At 33.0% G+C, this 20,982-nt stretch overlaps 1 protein-coding gene across 1 annotated transcript; it reads right to left on the bottom strand.

The window, feature by feature from the left end:
- Positions 1 to 1,836: 1,836 nt before the first annotated feature.
- LOC130939268 (uncharacterized mitochondrial protein AtMg00810-like) lies at positions 1,837 to 3,168 on the bottom strand. Its single transcript, XM_057867387.1, has one exon. The coding sequence runs from the start codon at positions 3,166 to 3,168 to the stop codon at positions 1,837 to 1,839; it is 1,332 nt and encodes a 443-aa protein (XP_057723370.1).
- Between the last annotated feature and the right edge of the window lie 17,814 nt (positions 3,169 to 20,982).

Raw genomic sequence — 20,982 nt, forward strand, 5'->3', positions numbered from 1 at the left:
TAACTAACTGATTGGGGAAGCTAACAGACTGAGACTAACTAGCTAACTGAATTCCAGCCTGACACTCATAACAACAATCTTGATTGTGAAAATGGTGTTAACTCTATTGAGAAAAATATATGTAAGGATATGGATTAAGCTGTACAAAAAAGATATTTTTATTAATAAGTTTTCATGCTTTTTCTATATAAACACTATGTAAAATCACACTTTAAGTAACAAGATCAATGAATAATTCTTTTTTTTCTTTTTGTCTCTCATTTTTTTCTCTCTCAGGTATAAAAAAGTCTAAATCTTGATAAGCTCAGTTCATGCTAATCTCTCTCATAACTAAGTTTACAGTCTCAATAATAGTCAAATAATAAGGATGAGAATCTCTAGGTATATCATTGTAGAGAAAAAACAACAATACCTTTTACAAGGGTAAAGTTCAAAATTTTTGTTAGAACTGATGAGTTACGTCTTATATACCATGGCATTATGTTATTATTGAGTTAAAAAGGTTTCGCTTGATTAAATTCATTGTAAGAAAGTCTTTGGATACCGTCGAATTTACTGATAGATTTACTAAAAAAAATCGTTGGTAAGTTGTTTATCGTTGGATTTAGTGGCAGAATAAATCCGACGGTATAAACTTCACCGACGGATTTTTTTGTCCGCCACTAATTACTGACGAATTTAGCGACAGATATAAACTTTTAATTAGCGGAATTTTGGAGCTTGTCACATTCGGATTTCTTTTTCGGTAAATTCGACGTTAAACTTAAAATTTTTTTTAAAAAAAAGTTTGAAAATTCAATATATATTTTTAAATATTTAAATTTAATAATTTTTAAACTAACAAAAATAAAATTTTTTAAATTTTTTATAATAACTTGTCCATAATTTTTAGTTAAAATAAATTTCATAAACAAGTTCAAATATCAAAAGTTTATTACTAAAACTAAAAATAAAAAAAAATTCAATTAAACAAAAAAATCAAATTTAAAATGCACCAAACTCTCAATTTATTTTTTGAAAAATTTTCAATTTAGTTTTATTCTATATATATACTCACTTATATTTGTATAAGTCTAACATACTTCAAATACAATCTGCAAAAATCATAACTATTTACAATTCTATCTACAATTATAAGAGCTATACATATATGGAATATGGATTAAATATATTTATAATAATAAATACTAATTTCAGACAACTAACATGTATTCTATTAATAGAATAAGAAAAATAAAATCACAACAAAAGACTGAATACGAATATTTAACAAATAATCCTTAAATGTTTTTCTTGCTACACCTTTCTCATTGCCAAAGGAGGAAAACTGAAGTGTCCTTGAATGTGAATCATGAGTTAGTGTGATGGATATTCACCTATGTGCAAATATGTAGTTATCAATTCAATATTATAATGCAAAGTTTATCGTCTAAATTACCATCATGTTATTGGGAGGTAAAATCAAATAAGATTAATTAAGCACGTAGTTCGTGGATCACTCTTAAGATCAGATGACAAATTTTAATGGTGTCGAAGTCTCAAATTTTAATGAAATTGAAGTCTCATTTAAAATAAAGACAAAACATCTTATTGCTAACTAAAGTAAAAATTGTCCAGTTTTTTATATGCTCTCTAGATCAAAATATCATTGCTTGCCCTCTATATTTTATTGAATTATTGCAAGATGGATATTGAACTTAATTTTGGAAAAAAAATGAAAGACCTCATTCTCATTGAGTTGGTGTTGGTATATATATATGTACAACAATACAAGTAGTAGCTTAACTAATCCATCATTTGTACACCTGGCATAGCTTGGTAAATATCATTCTAATACTAACTATTAATTCTAATATCCCCCCTCAAGTTTGGCATATAGATGTTTAAAATGCCAAACTTGGCTATAAGACTGTGAAACTGAGCTGCTGAAACGGGTTTGGTGAAGATGTCGGCTAGTTGGTGCTTGGACTTAACATGTATCAATTTGATAAAACCAGCAACTACTCTCTCTCGGATGAAATGGCAATCAACTTCTATGTGCTTTGTGCGTTCATGGAAAGTCGGATTGGTAGCTATGTGTATAGCTGATTGGGAATCACAAAATAACATAGCAGAATCAATGATGACATTAAAATCAAACATCAATCTTTTTAACCAACTAAGTTCAGCCGCCACTGCTGCTAATGCCCTGTACTCTGCTTCAGCTGAGGATCTTGATATTGTAGTCTGTTTGCTTGATTTCCAGGATATTAAAGAGTTGCCAATGAAAGTGGAGTAGCCTGTGACACTGCGTCTGGTGTCTGGACAGCCTGCCCAATCTGAATCAGCATATGCCATGAGCCGTATGTCAGAGTTGGCTGGAAAAAACAAACCTTGTCCTGGACTTCCCTTCAAGTACTGAAGGATGTGGTGGAGAGCATCCATGTGGGACGAGCTTGGACTTTTCATGAATTGACTCAAGGTGTTAACTGCATAAGTGATTTCAAGTCTGGATATTGTTAAGTATATTAGCCTGCCCACCAGTCTTCGATATAAGGATGGATCACTCAAAGGGGTGCCATCTGTTGAGCTCAGCTTCAGGTTGGGTTCCATTGGTAGCACTGTTGGCTTACAAGTTGTGAAATTAGTGTCTTGCAGTAGGTTGAGGGTGTATTTTCGCTGACATAGATGGATGCCATAAGTGGATTTAGCAATTTCTAGACCAAGAAAGTATTTCAGATCTCCAAGAATCTTGAGTTTAAAGATGGATTGAAGCAATTTCTGAATGTTTGACAGCATAGTGGAAGAGGCACTTGCTAGGATGATGTCGTCTACATATACCAGTAGATAAACCACATCTGTACCAGACCCATAAGAAAAGAGAGAGTAATCATTTCTTGACTGTTTGAAGTTGTTCTTCAACAAGGCAGTTGAGAACTTGAAAAACCACTGTCGCGAAGCTTGACGTAGCCCATATATAGAACGATTTAGCTTGCAAACAAGTCCTTTATTTCTGTCCTTGTGTCCTAATGGCAGCTCCATGTACACCTCTTCGAAGAGGTCTCCATTTAAGAAGGCATTATTTACATCCATTTGCCACAAAGACCATCCTTTGATAGCTGCTAAGGATAGGAGAACCCGAACAGTGGCAAGCTTAGACACTGGGGAGAAAGTATCACGAAAATCCATTCCAGCTTGTTGTGTGTACCCTTTTGCAACTAATCTCGCTTTATACCTATCCACAGTACCGTCAGCCTTGCATTTGATTTTTACACCCACCTACATCCAATGGTATGCTTGTTTGGAGGTAGTTGAGTCAGGGTCCAAGTGTTATTATCTTCCATAGCTTTCAGCTCTTCATCCATTGCTTTTCTCCACTCTGAAAATTTTACTGCCTGATGGAAGTAGGCTGGTTCTGGAATGGCTTGGACATTTCCAATAAAGGCAGCATATGATGGAGTTAAGTGTCTCTAAGTATCAAAGTTACAAATAGAGTTGGCCTGGTTGCATTGGTAGTCAATAAGGTAGCTAGGAGGTTTGCTTTGTCTTTGTGATCTTCTAGTAGTAGTTGTTGTTTGGTTTTCAAAAAGGTGAGTGTTTGTGGTGGTTGGGACAGTGTCAAAATTTGTTGTTGCAGTAGTTTCTGTTGGAATCGGTTCGGTATTGATATGTGTTAGGGTAGGGTCAGTGAGTGCAGGTATGTGTGGGTCAGGGATGGGTGAGGGTAACACTATGTCAGGAAATTCTTGGATGAGGGAATGGTCTAAAGTATTGATGGAGTGGAATGAGAATATATTTTCTGAGAAACTTACATCTCTAGAAATAAAAATCTTCTTCTTCTCTATATCATACAGCTTGTACCCTTTATAGCCAACTAGGTAGCCCAGAAAAATAGCTTTGATAGCTCTTGGAGAAAATTTGTTTCGCTGAGATAATAGGGTGGATGCATGGCAGAGACAGCCAAACACTCTCAAAGCTTGGTAATCCGGCTGCTTTTGGAAAATTCTTTCATATGGAGTTTGAAAATTAATAATAGGGCTGGGCAATCTGTTGATGAGGAATGTGGCTGTGAGAACGCACTCTCCCCAAAATTGAATTGGTACCTTGGACTGGAAAAATAGGGCGCGGGCTACATTTAACAAATGTTGATGCTTGCGCTCCACAACAGAGTTCTGCTCGGGTCTTTCAACACAGGAGAATTGGTGGAGTATTCCTTTGGATTGTAGGAAATCAGTGAGAGCTAACTCCTTAGCATTGTCTGAACGGATCTGTTTCACCTGTGCTTTAAATTGTGTCTCAACCAGAGAAATGAAATTGATCAAAGAATTTGTTGCATCAGATTTATGCTTCAGTAAGTAAGTCCAAGTGAACCGTGAATAATCATCAACAATTGTAAGAAAATATCTCATTTTATTATATGTAAGAGTCTGATATGGCCCCCAAATGTCACAATGGATCAAATCAAATGGAGATTGACACAAGTTGTTATTTGCATGAAAAGACAAACGTTTAAATTTTGCTAAGGGACATACCTCACATCTTGAGTGATCAAATTTCAAGGGATTATTTGAAAGAAACTGACTCAATTTTACAAACACATTTTCTGACACATGACCTAATCTTGCATGCCAAGTATAACTATCTACATGACAAACTAAGGAATTAGAGTGTTTAACAGAATTGAAGAGTTGATGGTGAGGAGATTCCAACAAGAACAAACCTCCACACTCATCACCTTTGCCAATCACCCTCTTGGAAATCTGGTCCTGTATTGTGAAAGAAAGATCAGAGAAGTTGACACTATACTTAGAAAATTTTATTAAACTACTGACTGATATGAGATTGACTCGAAAAGAAGGAATGTAAATGACATTATGAAGAACCAAATACTTATTTATGTGAATGGTACCCATGGCAACAGCACGTATTCTAGTATGGTCAGGTAATGAGACATAATGGTTTGACAATGGTTTTGGATTATTAAGTAAGGCATAGACATTGGTTATATGAGTGGTAGCACCTAAGTCAATTATCCATGAATGTGTTAAAAGATTTGGATCCAAGTAACTAGTTGAGAAAATTTCACCTGCACATATCTCAGGATTGTCATTACTGGAAAGAGTTGGTTGAGATTGCAATAGACTCATGAGTTGTTGGTACTGGGATGCTGTGAGAGAAAACCCAGAGTCTTTGTCAGCTATATGCTCCTTCTCTTGCTTAGATATTGTTTCAGCAACATGATTCACCTGATTCCTTTGCTTGTTCTGACTGTACCCTGGTGGATATCCATGGAACTTATAGCATTTATCTTGTGTGTGACCAAGTAGACCACAGTGGGTGCAGAGCGGGCGGTCTCGCTTTCCTTTTCCTCTGTATTGATTCGCTGGCTGGCCTCGGTGTGCTGCAGGAGCAGGCTTCACGGCAAAAGCGACTTGTTGAGGTATCACAATAGAATTTGCCATGCCAATAGCGCGTTGTCGCTCTTCTTGAAGAACCAAAGAGAAAATCTTCAAGATAGGTGGAAGGGGGTCCGATAACAGAATTTGACCTCTTATGTTGGAGAAGGAATCATTCAAGCCCATTAGAAAGAACAAGATGTGTTCTTGATCAAGATGAGATTGGAAGGCTTTTGCTCCTCCACATGTGCACATTGCAAGCGGCCGAAATGTGTTGAGTTCTTCCCAAATTATTTTTAATTTGGTAAAGTACTGAGAAACAGAGAGATTACCTTGAGTTAGGGTAACTAAAGCCTTTTTCAGCTCAAAAATTCTTGGACCGTTGCTTTGAGAGAATCTTGTTTCTAGGTCTTGCCATAACAAAGCTGCAGAACCAGCATAGATCACACTAGCAGCAATATCCTTTGAAATAGAGTTTAGAAGCCAAGTTGTAACCATATCATTCGTGCATTGCCACGATTCAGCAAGCACAGGGTCGATTGTTGAATCTGGTTTAGTGATGGATCCATCTATGAATTCTAATTTTCTCTTTCCACTTAACGCTAGGCGAATTGACCGACTCCAAGATGCATAGTTATCTTCTTGTAATGGTTGAGAGGTCAATACCAAACCAGAATGATCACCAGGTTGTAGTGCGTAAGGATCTTGAACAGGGAATCTCACCGATTGAGGGGCTTCCATCGATCGAGGAACATCCATGGATCTTGAACAGAAAATTGGAAAACGAACCGGGAATCGGAAACAAAAGGAGAAAGAGGTTTGTGAAATTGGGAATCGGAAATTGAAAATTGAGAAGAGGTTTTCTCAAAAAAAATTGGGGAAAGAAACGCGGCGTTGCGGAAGGGAAGGGATCGTAGAATGTGGCGTTGCGAAAGGAAGGTTAGTGAAATTTCATTCCATCTGATACCATATTGAACTTAATTTTGGAAAAAAATGAAAGACCTCATTCTCATTGAGTTGGTGTTGGTATATATATATATGTATAGCAATACAAGTAGTAGCTTAACTAATCCATCATTTGTACACCTGGCATAGCTTGGTAAATATCATTCTAATACTAACTATTAATTCTAATAATGGATTCTAATTTTTCTGTTATTGAAAAATATAATAGTTGTCGGACAAGTGTACCCTTTTCAAGGAGGCAACGGAGATTCAACTTGTAATAGGAAAAATCGATCATGGATCGTCTAAAAATAATAAAATCGATTCTTTTTGAGTGGGGACAAACGATAAATTTGTGGTAATATAATTCATCTCGCGTAATAATTTACCCATCCACGATAAAAAAAAGATAACTAATTTGCCCATCCACTATCAAATGGTCGATATACTCGGATATGAAAAAAAATAAAATGTGATAAATTTTTAGGAATTTTTTTTACAGACTATATATACGGATATATATCATTCAAATCTTGTTAATGATTTAGATTTATCTTTATTAGCATCTCTAAGTATAATGTTGAGTTTGAAAAACTTGAATGATTATGATGATAAAATATTATTAAAATATTAATTAAAAAATTGTTAAATCATTATTTGTTTCAAATTATTTGGTTGATGTGTGTGTTAGTGTGCAGGAAATAAAATAATTTTTTTATTGGACCAAAGTCACATTAGCTCAAATTAATAAATGAATTAATTTGCTTTGTGCCAAATTAGATTACTCAAGTTGCTGAGACTTGAATTAGAGATAAGCCCAAATCTCAATTCCATTTTGATAAAATAAAATGATGCAAAAAATGACACAAGAAAGGCATACAGTGATCACAAAATAAAAGGGATCCAATTTGATGATGCACTCTTCGATTACCTACTCCATTGGTTAATGGAATTCAAATTACATTTTAATTGATTTCTTTTCTTGGTAATCGAAACTCACAATTCAATTTCATTTAATTGTGCATTGAATATTTTGTATCTTCCCTCTCCTCTCTCTTCTTTGCTATTCGGTCACTTCAATCAGAAGAAGAAAAGAAAAGCAAGTTATCAGAGAAAGTAACAGTGAATCTATGGAAGAAGAAAAGGCTAGGATGATGATACCTTTTGAAGAAGGTAGATTCGAAGCAAGGCATGGCTAGATCTTTACCATTGAAGGCAAGATTTCGAAGAAGAGTCTCAAGATCTTCCATGCCAAGAAAAGAAAAGATCTGCCTCGGTCAGAGAAAAAGATCTCAGTTGCAAAAGCTCATTTCCATTTTTGTTCATCAAAAAAAGAAGATAGCTTCTGGAACTACAAGATAGGAAGAAGCAAAAATGGAAAGCATGGAGCTGTCAAGGATCAGAGGTTCATCAAGGGTCATAGTTCTTTCTTGGAGATAAAGTCAAGATCAAGGGCTCAGAGTGAAAGAGCTTGATGAAAAGGGTTGATAGAGGTACATGCATATTGGTTTTTGGTTTTTCCCTCTCTCTTCTCTCTGTCCGAACCGAAGATGTTTTTGGGGTTGAAGAAGAAGTTGCTTGGTTGAACCGGTTTCAACCTTGGAAGCTTTTCCTTCTATATTAAGGGTGAACGGCCAAGGGTTGAGATCAAGGAGTGAAAGTACAGAGTTCTCATAATTTTCCAAGCTATTTGAAGTTCTTCTCCTTCAATGAGTTTCATTTTGTTTTCTTTTTTTTAGTATTGTCTATCTGAGTCTCATGGTAAAAGGCAAACATGGTGATGTTTGTAAGAAAAAGCCAATAAGAGGTAAAAGGCAGTGAGCAATATTAGAGAAAAAGCCATAGATGTCTCAGAGTTTTTTTGTACATCTGTATGTCGGGTTTCATGATCCTGTGGGAATTCACTTGCAAGTTGGATTAGCACTTTGCGGTTGAAAGCTTGGTAGGAGTCCAAGTCTAGTTCAGATTTGGGGATAGAATTTGGATTTGTCCTAAATAGTATTGGGTAGATCCTAAGGAAGAATTGGTGTTTGTAATCTGATGATTATAGTGAAATTCTGTCACTGTTGTGATGGAGACTGGATGTAGGCTGCATTGCACTTAGCAGCTGAACCAGAATACATCTGGGTGTGATTCTCTGTTTCTCTTCTATTCCTATTCTATTTCTACTGCGTTGGAGAAAAAATGAAAAATATCGCCTAACCCGTCACGCGATAAAAAGAAAATGCCTATTGATTTATTATAAGACAAAAGTATAAATATCTTCTGAAATTTCTTTGAAAAAGCAGAAATTAATATTCAACAAAAAGAAGTTAAGATTCAATCCCCCTTCTCTTAACCACTAATTACCATCACATAATATAAAAATAATTAAATAAAAGTAAAAAAGATTTTTTATTTTATTTAATTTTTTTTTATTATTGGATTCATTTTTTAATTGATTTGACAATAATGAATAAAGATATTACAAGTAATCCATGTCCATGTTTAAAGTGCATATTATGCTATCAATTCAATAAATATATCGATTTATTTATATAATTGAATAATAATAAAAATAATGAATATATGATACGTCTCTATCCGATTCTATAATGTAAAATTGTATGCTCCTTTCTTAAGATTATAGTTCAATTCGTGAGAGCATTGCCCTGTCAAGAAGGAAGCTGCTGTAGGTTCGAGTTCCATTAATCTAGAATGAATAGAAATTCAAAAAAAGACACTAATTTATATGTAAGAGAAAATTCTAATAACAAAAAATATCATTCACAAGAGAAATTTCCTCTTTTTTGTTTTGTGGAATCCTTATTTAATTTAAAATTAAGAAGTAAAAAAAAATTGATTGCATCAGAAATATATTTTTTAAATTTAGTATTAGATAAAAGATCTTTTCACTATTTCATTCTCTACTATGAATGGAATTGATAACTTAGCATGCATAGATATTATTATTCATAATATTATATTGGTCCTATTTGATATGAGTTAGATTTTAGATTTGCTAATGAAAGATTTATTATTTTTATGAAATTAAATTCTGAGTTATTTATTAAAAATAAAAAATATAGAAATTGTAAAAATAAATATTCTAACATTTATTATTACTGTTATACTGTTCATTCTAGTTTCTACCATCTTTTTACTTATAATTTATGTAAAGATCAGATGGTAAGTCAAAATAACTAACTTGACTTAAAAAAATAATTTTATTCTTTAATTCATGTGGATATAGTAAACGAAAAAAAAAATCTATTTTTTCTTAAGATTTAAGAAATGAAATATTCAGACTAGAAACAACACATTATATAAAATCTTGATGGATAATATTACCATATTATCTCTTCTATAATTATAGTACAAAAAATTTTATTCTATAATATAGATTTCAATTATATATATTGTTAAAATAGTTGAGTGGTATGAGGCGCTAGACTCAAATTTTAGTATTCGGGAGAGGGTTGAATTAAAATCTCACTTATAATAACGGTTAAAAAAGTTTTGCCTTTGACATTTATTTATGTATATTTTTCTTATCTTATAATAAAAATAATAAATGTCAAATAAAATATGAAATATAATTTTAAAATAGTCACGGTTAAGGTTTTGTTTTTGACATTTATTTATGTAATTTTTCTGATCGTATAATAAAAATAATAAATTTTAAATAAAGTATGAAATATAATTTTAGAATAATTACTGTTAAAATTTTGCTCATGACATTTTATATTGTTGGATATTTCTAAAAATGTATATTTTGAATAATAGAGTAAAAGATAAATAGGTTTTTGATTTTTTTAAATGTGGACATTTTCGTCTCTTAAGATTGAAAAATATATTTAAACTTTTCACCTTATAAAACACATGACAATTATATCCCTCCGCCGAGGAAGAGCTCAAAACGGCAATGAAAAATGTTGACCTGGAGGGACAGAGACTGAGCTGTTCGTTTTAGTTAATGATGTGGATGAAGAACAAATTGTTAATGGATAAATTGGTCCCTATGCTTCAAACGACGCGGTTGTCAAACAATGGCGGCGTAAATGAAAGCATGGAGGAGAAGAAAAGGCATGTGAGTGATTAAGCCGGCGATTGTGTAGGAAGAGGCTCTGTAGGCGTTGTGAGAGGTTTCTCTGATGAAGATGAAACGTTCTTGGATGAAGGCGGGGACGGCGTCGTTTAAGGAGAAGAAGAAGAGGCAGACGGTGAAGATGAAGAAACTAAGGCGGTTGGTGATTCCCTGGAGATTCTGTTTGGGGTTGTGGAACATTGTGGCCATCATGAAGCCCATGATGGTGAGTACCATGAGGCGCGACAGGAACAGCTCTGAGGTTCTTCGGATGTTGATGAAGTTGCGCCGCATCAGGATTCAGGTTTCCAAGAGGAAGGAGTTGGTGAATTTCGGAGCCAGCTGCTCCGGCGTGGCGGCGCCAGTTGTTGGGGTGAAGTAGTCGTTTTCGTTCATAGTGTAGTCGCTGCTGTAAGGGGTTGATGTCGCTTGAGTATGTGTTCCTTTCACCATGTCCTCAAAGAGCTTTGTTCTCTGTTGTTGATGTTCTTCTCTTGTTCACCTTCTCTGTGTTTGCCATAATAAAGCTTTACCAAAGGTTCTTTTCAAATGGCAACAACAACAGCAGCAACATCACTTCCAACGGCCACAATAACCACCATAACAATGAGCTCAACAAGCCCCTTATCAGAAACAACAAGAGTTTCACCAAAATAACAACCTTATGGTTCAAGCTAACTCTCATTGCAACATCTGTTTTGGCTACACTTTTCATTGTTGCTTCCATCTTGGTGTTCAGCAGTTAGGCTCCATGGAAGATACTTGATGGAGTGTTTTGGTTGGTTCAGGCAATAACACAAATTGTGCTTGCAATCTTGATCATCCATGAGAAGAGATTTGAAACTGTTAATTATCCTGTGTCACTTAGAATCTATTGGATTACAAGTTTCATTGTTGTTTCTTTGTTTATATAGCTTTTGGAGTTATATGTTTCTCTACTTTAGATATTGACACTTTCATGGTGGATGACATAGTTTCTTTCGTATCCCTCCCTATATCAATTTTTCTTCTTTGTGTTGGGATCAAAGGGTCAACTGGGATTAAGTCCAATGAAGACTCACACGTTCCTATTAATGATAAAATCAAAGTATTTGAGACCATATCGAATGTCACTGGTTTTGTTTCGGCTTCTATTGTATCCAAGGCCTTTTGGATTTGGATAAACCCTTTATTGAATAAAGGGTATAAGTCACTGCTTAAGATTGATGAAATTTCATGGCTTCGATACATTTGGAAGAGATAGAGTTCATTGTCAAAACCGCAATATTTTACGTAAGGGACCTATTTGTCCGATTATTGTTTATAATTGTCGCGAATTCTAAAAGGTGAGGGATTGAAATGTATTTTTTAATACTAAAAAACTTAAATGTCTACAGTTAAAAAAGTCAAAAACTTATTTATTTTTTACTTTTATAATAAATAATAACTCTATAAAAATGATGTGTCAAAAATGGAATAACTTAGCACAAGAGACTTAATTTATTCTAAGAATTTATCCATTAATTTTAGTAACCCTTTAAAGTACAAGCATTAAATAAACAACTAGAGATAATGAAGTTTAGTGTATAATAATATGTGAATCTAATAATTTATTCATATTCTATATTATATATATGGATGGGTAATGGATAACAATATTTTGTAAGTTGCACAAAAATATTATTAAATCAAGACTTCATATCTCCTATGATTTGATATGTAAAATACATTTTGAGATCATAAATTGACTTAAACCAAGACTTGAACTAATTAATACGATAGTTTAATATATCATTGGTAATGTCACATTCTTCTTTGTAAATTATGATGCCAACTTGTGCCTAGAATTTGTACAGAGAAGGATATCATTATTTTCAGCATAAAGCCAATGCAAGTAGGTTGGCATCATGCATGTTCATGAATGGTTGGGAAGTTTGAGAAACTTACAATGCATTGGCTGCTTCAAAAGAAAATATATATAATAATTGGTGAGATAAATTCTTGTGTTGTATTGAAACATATTTATGTGTGTGTTAAAAATATATTATATTTTATTATCTGAATATTAAATAATTATAAGAAGAAGACAACTTAAGAAAACGGTCCCTTATTATGAGATATGGTGATGTGATGGACCACCAAAAATATATATTAAAATCACCAAACTTTGAGAAGGAATGAAAGATAATAATTAGACTATTTTTCAAAATTTTTTATTAAGTAAAAAGTGTTATTTTTATTAATTAAATAAATTTTAATTTTAGTTTATTATATTTTATATCATCAATGATTTAAATTTAGAATTTAAAATTTAGAATTCAAAATTCAGAACAATTTTAGTAAAATATGTTAAAATTTTATATCTGAGATATACATGAAATAAAAAAATTTTAAATTTAAGTTTATATAAAAATTAATTGATAAAATAAGATTGGTTTCACTTTAACCAGATGGTTAATTTATTTTGGTGAATAACTAATTAAATGGTGAATAACCAATTAAATTTTGTCATATTATATAAAATTTAAAATAAATTGAAATCAAATATATTAGAGTGATAAATATTATATTTAGTCTCAAATTATTATTTATAACATGTAATTTTATAAATATTAATGCAATATTTTGTGAGATCTAAAATAAAATTAAACTAAAATTAAATATTAAAAATATTCTCAAAATATTTTACTTTTTATTTTATATATTTAATAATAATTTAATTATAAAAAAATATTGCATTTTTTTTATTTTCTATAACACATTAGTAGTATTCGTCTAATAATTAATTAAATATAATTCCATAAAAAATATTTCGTATTATCAATGAATATTCGAGCATAAGTATTTGGACTTTTGTCATATATACTAGTATAGTACAAATTAATGGTCCTACATTTAATTAATTATACTATTATATTAGCAAGATCGATTATTTTCAATCAATGTGAGCAACTAACTTGATATAATGAATCAAATATATTTTTGAGTTAAATTTTAGAGTGGTCCCTAACTTGCACTCGAATCTTAAAGTTGTCTCTAAACTTGCATTGGTCTCAATATTGTCTCCGAATTTAACACAGGTGGCTCACGGTCATCCCTAAAGCATTTTTTGAAGAATATTCCTAAACGGCGCGCTGACGTGTATGGAGAGACACCACGTTGGAGATGTAACGGCTATCTGGCGTGGCTGTTATCTTTATATAACTCAATTTAGTCCCTGAAATCATTTATAACCCTAATCCCCAATTTATTATTAGATTCCAGATTATTTCTTCTTCTCTGCTCTCCTTCGTCTTCTCTGGCACTTCTATAATGAACAAATGAATAGATTTGTGTAATTCTATTTTATCATTATTGTTGCTAATTGTGATTTAGCAATTAAGAAATATGAAGCTAAGGAAGTGTAATAAAATTTGAAACATTCAACAATAACATTCACACATTGTTAATTATTTTCTAAAGTTGTCTGTGTCAAACTAGACACGATCAAAAGACAACATAGAGTATCTAACTACCATAATCCAAAACACATACACCCTGACACATGAAACTCAAAAACCATAAAGTTCAATGTTTAAAAGTAAAATATCTTAACAGAAAAATAGCAAAATGTTCATTTCTTGAATTTTCTTGGTGGTTTGAACCCCAGAGTTGGAACAAAACGCATGGCGTTACGCAACCTTGAAGATGTAGCTGCTGATGCACCAACCATTAGATCGATATGAGCAGTTGTTGGAGGTGGAGTATTTGAAATTGGAACAGTGGCTGCTGGAGGAGCATTTGAAAAACTTGGTGGAGGAGCACTGGTTGTTGCTGGAGGGATCGAAGTTGGTGCAGCTGGTGGAGCTTGTCTTCTTTTTTGTGGGAGCTTTGGTGGCCTTGCCTGGGGTTGAAATTCCTGGTGGGAGTCCTCATTTTCGTTTTCTGACACAAGTGGCTGACTCATGCCTACCTCAATCTCAGTAGCATTGCCCTCATCTTGGACTTCAGGTGCAGCAGGGGGAGGTTGTTGCTGATTTCCTGTATTAGATTCACTAGCAGTAGCAACTACAGCAGCTGCAACAGTTGCAGCCTCGTCGTTAGCCTTCTTCTTAGCACAGTTTCTCTTATCGTGACCCTTGCCACCACAATGATGGCATAAACCCTCTTTATATACCCTCTTAATCTTGGTGATCTTCTGCTTCTTGCCTCCAACCGAGCCTTCATCAACCTCCTTTCTTCGTTTCTTTTTGGGTACTCCTGGCATCTTCTTAAACTTGGGTGGTTGTGGTCTGTTGTAAAGTGACTTCTCCCATAGTTTTTGACCAAGAATTGGATTGATATGAAATGCATATGTGTCATTGTATGCATTCATAGTCAAGCATCTATGACAGAAGTTTTCGGGCTGCTTGCCTGCCCTAGCCATTGCAACACAAGCATGGACACAGGACATCCGTATTTCAATTCAATAAAATGCACCCAAGTTACTTAGTAACCAATTCCAGTTCCAGCATGCAATCCACAATAAATTAAGGAAATATAATTACAATATCATAGTAAGTTTTGGAATAACAACTAAAGTGTAATAGTAATGACATTTACTATAAGGACAATAATGACCATTAAATTAATACCACTCAGCTGCCAAAATCCACAGGTGCATATTCTCTTTTCCAAGTCCATTATCATGTTGGTGGGCCATCCATGGACTTTGAATTGTTCATAGTCTACATCTCCGGACCACATTGGCACCCAACTCTTTGAAGTATTCCTGATATTTTCCAAGCGGCTATGTTGAACATGGGGTAGTAAGTCATAAAGCCCTGCATCGTACCTTATCATTTTTCTTGAATCTAACTCTCCTACCTTCCTGGATGCAATACTCCCTCACAGCCTCCTTAAAATCCATCTTTGTATTGAATTTCATCCCTACCTCTAATCGGAGTCCCCCGAACCTTGTTCCTTCTCTAAAAACAGAAAATGCGTCGTCATCCTCAACTTCAGCAAATTTATCCTCTGAGTTAGGGGATGTTTTCATTTCTTCGGAATGCCAAGAATCTGCCCCATCTGACTCATCATGATATTCATCATGAGCATCATAACCTCTAATATTAGGACTATGGTTTGCCGGTTGTCCAAAAAATAACTCATCATCTTCGCCTGAATCATCCTCAGGTACTAATCCATCATCAGGTTGTAGTATCTCCTTCCATAATTTACTGAGTTTAACTTTTTTAAGATGCTTCTTGTTTATCTCTTTCCTTTTAGCTTTTAGTATTGTATTGTGACCTCTTCATCACTGGAACTCTCCTCAGCTCCAGGCTTGTAAGCACTATCCTCTGCACTTTCATAACTGTCCGAAGAGTCTGATTATAATAACACAACTGTATCAGCTTGCTTTCCCTTATCCTTAGTTGTTTGCCTCGCCACATGACCTTTAGCTAGATCCCTGGTTATATATCTCTTATTCAGTGTTGTTTTTGGTTCGCCTTTCTTTGAAGTTTTTTTCAAAGCAGCACCTTTCTTCTTTGTCCCTTTCTTTGGGGGCACTTTTGGTTGAAAAATCTTATCCTATTTTGGCTTAGACACTGGTGTTGGAGTACTTTTAAGAATTGGAGTTGATTTGGTGGTTGCAGCTGGCCCTTGTGTATGACCCATGTCTTGGTTGGGTGGGGCAGGGGTAGCAGCCACAGAAATTAGGGTCGAAATGGTGGATTTGGGAATTGGGGTTGATTTGGTGGTTGCAGCTGGTACTTCAGTATGGTCCATGTCTTGGTTGGGTGGGGCAGGGGTAGTTTTGAGAGAGGATGCCTCCTGGGTGGGTTCGGTAGTTTTCAGGTGGTTGATACATGGGTTTGGAACTGGGTGTGGAGGAATGTCCCTGGAGCTTGGTCCTGTTCTCAACAAAACTGGTTGGGTAGGGACTTCAACCACCACCTCCTTGCCTTTTTTGAATGGTGGTTCTTCCAAGTACGTTGGAATAGATACCCAAAGTTCATAGTACACATGCACCTCTCCGTGGTTACTTTCAGCAAGGAAGCACATCTCCAGAAGCTCAGCATCAGAATTAAGTTTTCTTAGGCCAGTCTTTAAGGGTCTGTTTGGAACTAGCCACCAATAGTGTTCTGCCTTATCATACCCAAGCTCTCTGTAGTAATTTCTGATGAAAAAGACATCTAGCCGATTAGGGTCAAGCTTCGAAATCTCTGAAATATGGTCCCTGGTGTATGACACGACACGGTCTTTACTCCTCACAAAGTATCCCCCATGGTGACACACAATAGTTATTAGACCCATCTGCAAATAACAAATGATCATCAAAATTGCTATCAACCAGAAAAGCACAATAACCTCAGTCCCTAACCCTCCATGAACACACATAAACTGCATACATAAACAGTCTACATTCTTCTATTTTCAGCACATTACAACCATAGCTACCATCATTACAGCAAAAAATAATTAAAAAAAAACGCAACAACAACATACAGAGAAAACCCTAACAAAAATTTTCAAAAAAACCATATAAGAAAACGATGAGCGAATGAATATATAACGACTTAACAATGTACAAAAAGTCATGATCAACAAAAACAGAGGAGTAGATGGTAGCTATTTTGTTTCTCCTTTCTATTTTGGTTACCTCTAACAATCAAGATGCTTCCCGACAGACCACTACGTGTGCGACAAAGATGAGATAATCATAATATGCTTGCTTTTCTTGAGAGAGAAGGCCAGCGAAAATCCCTCTCAAAGTTTCGCCATTGAAGAAAATAAGAAGAAGAGAAAGAGACTGTGTTGGATTGAGAGAGAAGTAGTCACTGCATGTTAAAACCCTTCTGTAAACACTATCCGATGACGTTTCAATGCAATTTAAGCGCCAAATTAAAAACGACGTCGTTTTGGAAGTCCAGCCTGGCTTTCAGCGTGGCATCCGTCAATCCAACTCATCTTTCCGTCACCGGATAATGCTTCAGGGACGACCGTGAGCCACCTGTGTTAAATTCGGGGACAATATTGGGGCCAATGCAAGTTTAGGGACGACTTTGAGGTTCGAGTGCAAGTTTAGGGATCACTCTGAAATTTAACTCTATATTTTTTTTAGTTAGAAGCGAGATTCAAATTTAAAATTTTTAAGTAAAAGCTAGAAATGAGACTCAAATCTAAAATTTTTAAGTAAAAATATTATTTTAAGTTAACTTTTAATTAACTAGATACATACATACATTTAAATATAAATAAATATAATAACACAAGTAGCAGTATAATTGAGAAAATAGAAAAAGGAAGAAAGGAGATGGTGGGAATAACACGCAAATTCATGTTCCAATTCCAATGGTCCATCTACTTATTATTATGCAGATGTTTCCACTTTCCACCGTCCATTTTTCATTTTCATTTTTCACACTCCATCATGGCACTCCTTTTTAGAGGAGGATCATATTTTTACTTCTAAATCTGGCATTCACATTTGTTTCTTCCTTTTGTTAAATTGGTCTCCATTTTTATTATTATATTTTGTTCCAAACGTGAGCCTAGAGTTATCTCTTGTACTCACGAAACATAAATTTATGGAATCTACTATAAGATTGCAAATTTTTTCGTTAATTATTTTTTATATGATGGATGAAATGGTGTAATACGTTGATATGAGTTGAAATGGGTGTATTTCACAAGTGTGATGTATAATGTAAATCGTTACTTACGATTTGTATAATAAAAAAAAATCGTTATTCACGATTTCATAAATCACATTTTTGTTAATTAAAAAATTCAAATCGTGACTCACGATTTCTTTTATTTTTTTGTCTTATATGAAATCGTAACTAACGATTTCTATTAACTTTTTTTAATTTTTTGTCTTATTTGAAATCGTTACTCACGATTTCTTTTTATCCCATATCACTGCATTACACCAAAACATCATAATATTAATGAAAAACACCAATAACAACACAATATAAAAAAAAATTAGCTATAGATTTACATTTTTAAAGTAGTAGGAATTATCTAAAAGAGACTTTAATGCTAAAGTTAATGATAATTTATTAAAATAGATTATTAGATAATATATTTTAAATATATTTTAAATCCTTTGTTTATTTTAAAAAAATTAAAAAAATAAAATAAATTCATGTTAAATATACACAAAATTTTACATAAATATGATTCAGATTTTTTTTATGGTCGACATATTTTTAAGAGATATATTTTTGCAGATTTAAGCCCAATCTAAAAATTAAATCATAATATTTATTCTGATGGTATTTTATTATGGAAAAGTATGAGGAGTTAATGGAATATTTATACAATGTATATAATTGAGGTTTAGGGAGTATTAGAGATATAACCATTAGTATTACCTTTTTCTATCAGCGTAAACTTCTGGGATAAGTGGTATTATGACATGGTATTAGAGTTTTAGATCCAAAAGGTCAAGAGTTTGATCTTTTGTGAACCTCAAAATCAGCTTAAACTTTTGGGATGAATAATTTTATGACATGAGATGTTTATTATCCTTAATACCTGAATGATTATTCTGAATATTATAAGTGATATTTATTTTATAACTCATATAGTTTATTATACACATTATATAAATAAATTATTGACTCCCTAACAGGACTTTTTTATTATAAATTAATTTTTTCAATTATTCAGAATAGAGTACAAAGGTCATATAAGTGAATCTCACAAATTATATATATTCTTATGAGTTGTTTATAAATCATTATTTTTTAATTTCTATTTTTGGACGTAAAATTATTTTAATAAAATATTTTATAGGTTCTCTATAGCTTTTTATAATTCAAGACCAGGCACCTTTAACTTTAATAAAATGTTGTGTACATAATTTATCTAAACTATTATCTACCCTTGGTATTTTCTATGATCCTTCAACTTTTACTTTTTCTGGTTACTCATGTCATGTTGGCCTATGATTGGATCCTGCCCCCATGGCCAAATGCAGCACACAACCTGTGACTCCCCCCAATAATTGCAACTACCTTCCAACTTGATCTTCATGGAATCAGTGTATGTACACAATTTCTACATTATAAAATTAATCGGGCCTCTTAAATAGAACTCAAATCCGTGACGATTTGGTCTTTAATTTGTTGAATTAGGAAATATCGTTTGAATAAACAAAAAAAATTAATCGGGACTTTATTAAATTTTGGATACATCATAAAAATCATCTAAATATTTTGACACTGTTAAAAATATTTTTAAATTTTGTTATTAATAAAAATATTTTAAAATAATTAAAAAATATAAAAATGTTCCGTTGTAATTAAAGATTTTTTGTTAATGAAAAATGGGACGTAGTTTCACTTGTTAATTTTAGAGTCTTATTTATCACATGAAAAGTTTTGTTTGTCATTGTTACAGATTCGGTCCATGATTTTCATTCCTGAAATAGTCTTCAAATTCGGTTACCTGGATTCGAACCGCTTCGCTTTTTTATAAGGTCTGGAATCGGCCCACTAGAGCTTCTAATCAACAATCAAATTTAAATACCTCCCTTATCTTAACAGATAAGATAAGATAAGATAATTACCATCACCTATAAAAAGGGGAGTTCCAGACCCCCTCAGGTATGTCATTCACTCTACACACCTTATACCTCTCAGATCTATTCTAACTTGAGCGTCGGAATATTTTTGCAGATACCACTCCCTATTCTTCCAGTCAAATAATCTGGCATCCATCTCGACCCACAAATTTCTGATCCATTTCACAATCCATACCAAAAACATCCGTACAGCCGTATTACTCTTTTTTATTAACATAGAATTTCTTAGTTCACATATGTGTATTTTTGTCACGTTCTTAACTAAGTTAAGAATATTTTTGTTGATAACAAAATTTGAAAATATTTTTATTAACGATAAAATATTTCGAATATATTTTTTTGTGGTTTATTCTTAAATTTTACTTAAAACATATTTATTTGATTCATATATATTGCATATTTGCATCATAATTGAATCTAAAGTGTTAGATTTTATTTTATTTTATTTTTAAAAACCATGTTTATATAATATTCCTATATTCAGTGTTTTCTTTTCTTTAATTTTGGAAGTTACACCATAACAATTTTAACCCTATCATTATTTTTTAACATATTTTTAACCCTAATATTTCTATTTACTGTTCCTGTAATATATATCAGTGTTAACACAGACAGGCGTATGACTTGGTCAAATATATGTATGAATTTGCTGCAACTTACAACACATGAATGACATGATATATGCTTGTGCCTAATAATATTTCTAAATAAATGTGAGTCCAAGTTTTGGAAATTAAATTTTTCAATAATCAAACATTATATAGTAGCAGTGGACCCAAGCCAGTGTTCTATTTATAGCAGCCAGCCGGCTATATTGATTTTCTTGTACATGCTGTTCCATTGCATCTCTATCCAACTTATTTTAGTGTAATTATTACAACTAGACTATAAATTAATTATAATATAATATAAATCCAAATGTATGATATTATTTATGAATTAATTAAATAATATGTAGATTATTATTAAATTTAAATATTTATGTATAAAAAATATAGTAAAAAATTTTTATTTGATTCTTTCGTATATAATTTAATATAATTATTTAAATAAAAAGGAGT

This window comes from Arachis stenosperma, chromosome 7 (genome assembly GCF_014773155.1).
Source record: "Arachis stenosperma cultivar V10309 chromosome 7, arast.V10309.gnm1.PFL2, whole genome shotgun sequence".
Taxonomy (NCBI): domain Eukaryota; kingdom Viridiplantae; phylum Streptophyta; class Magnoliopsida; order Fabales; family Fabaceae; genus Arachis; species Arachis stenosperma.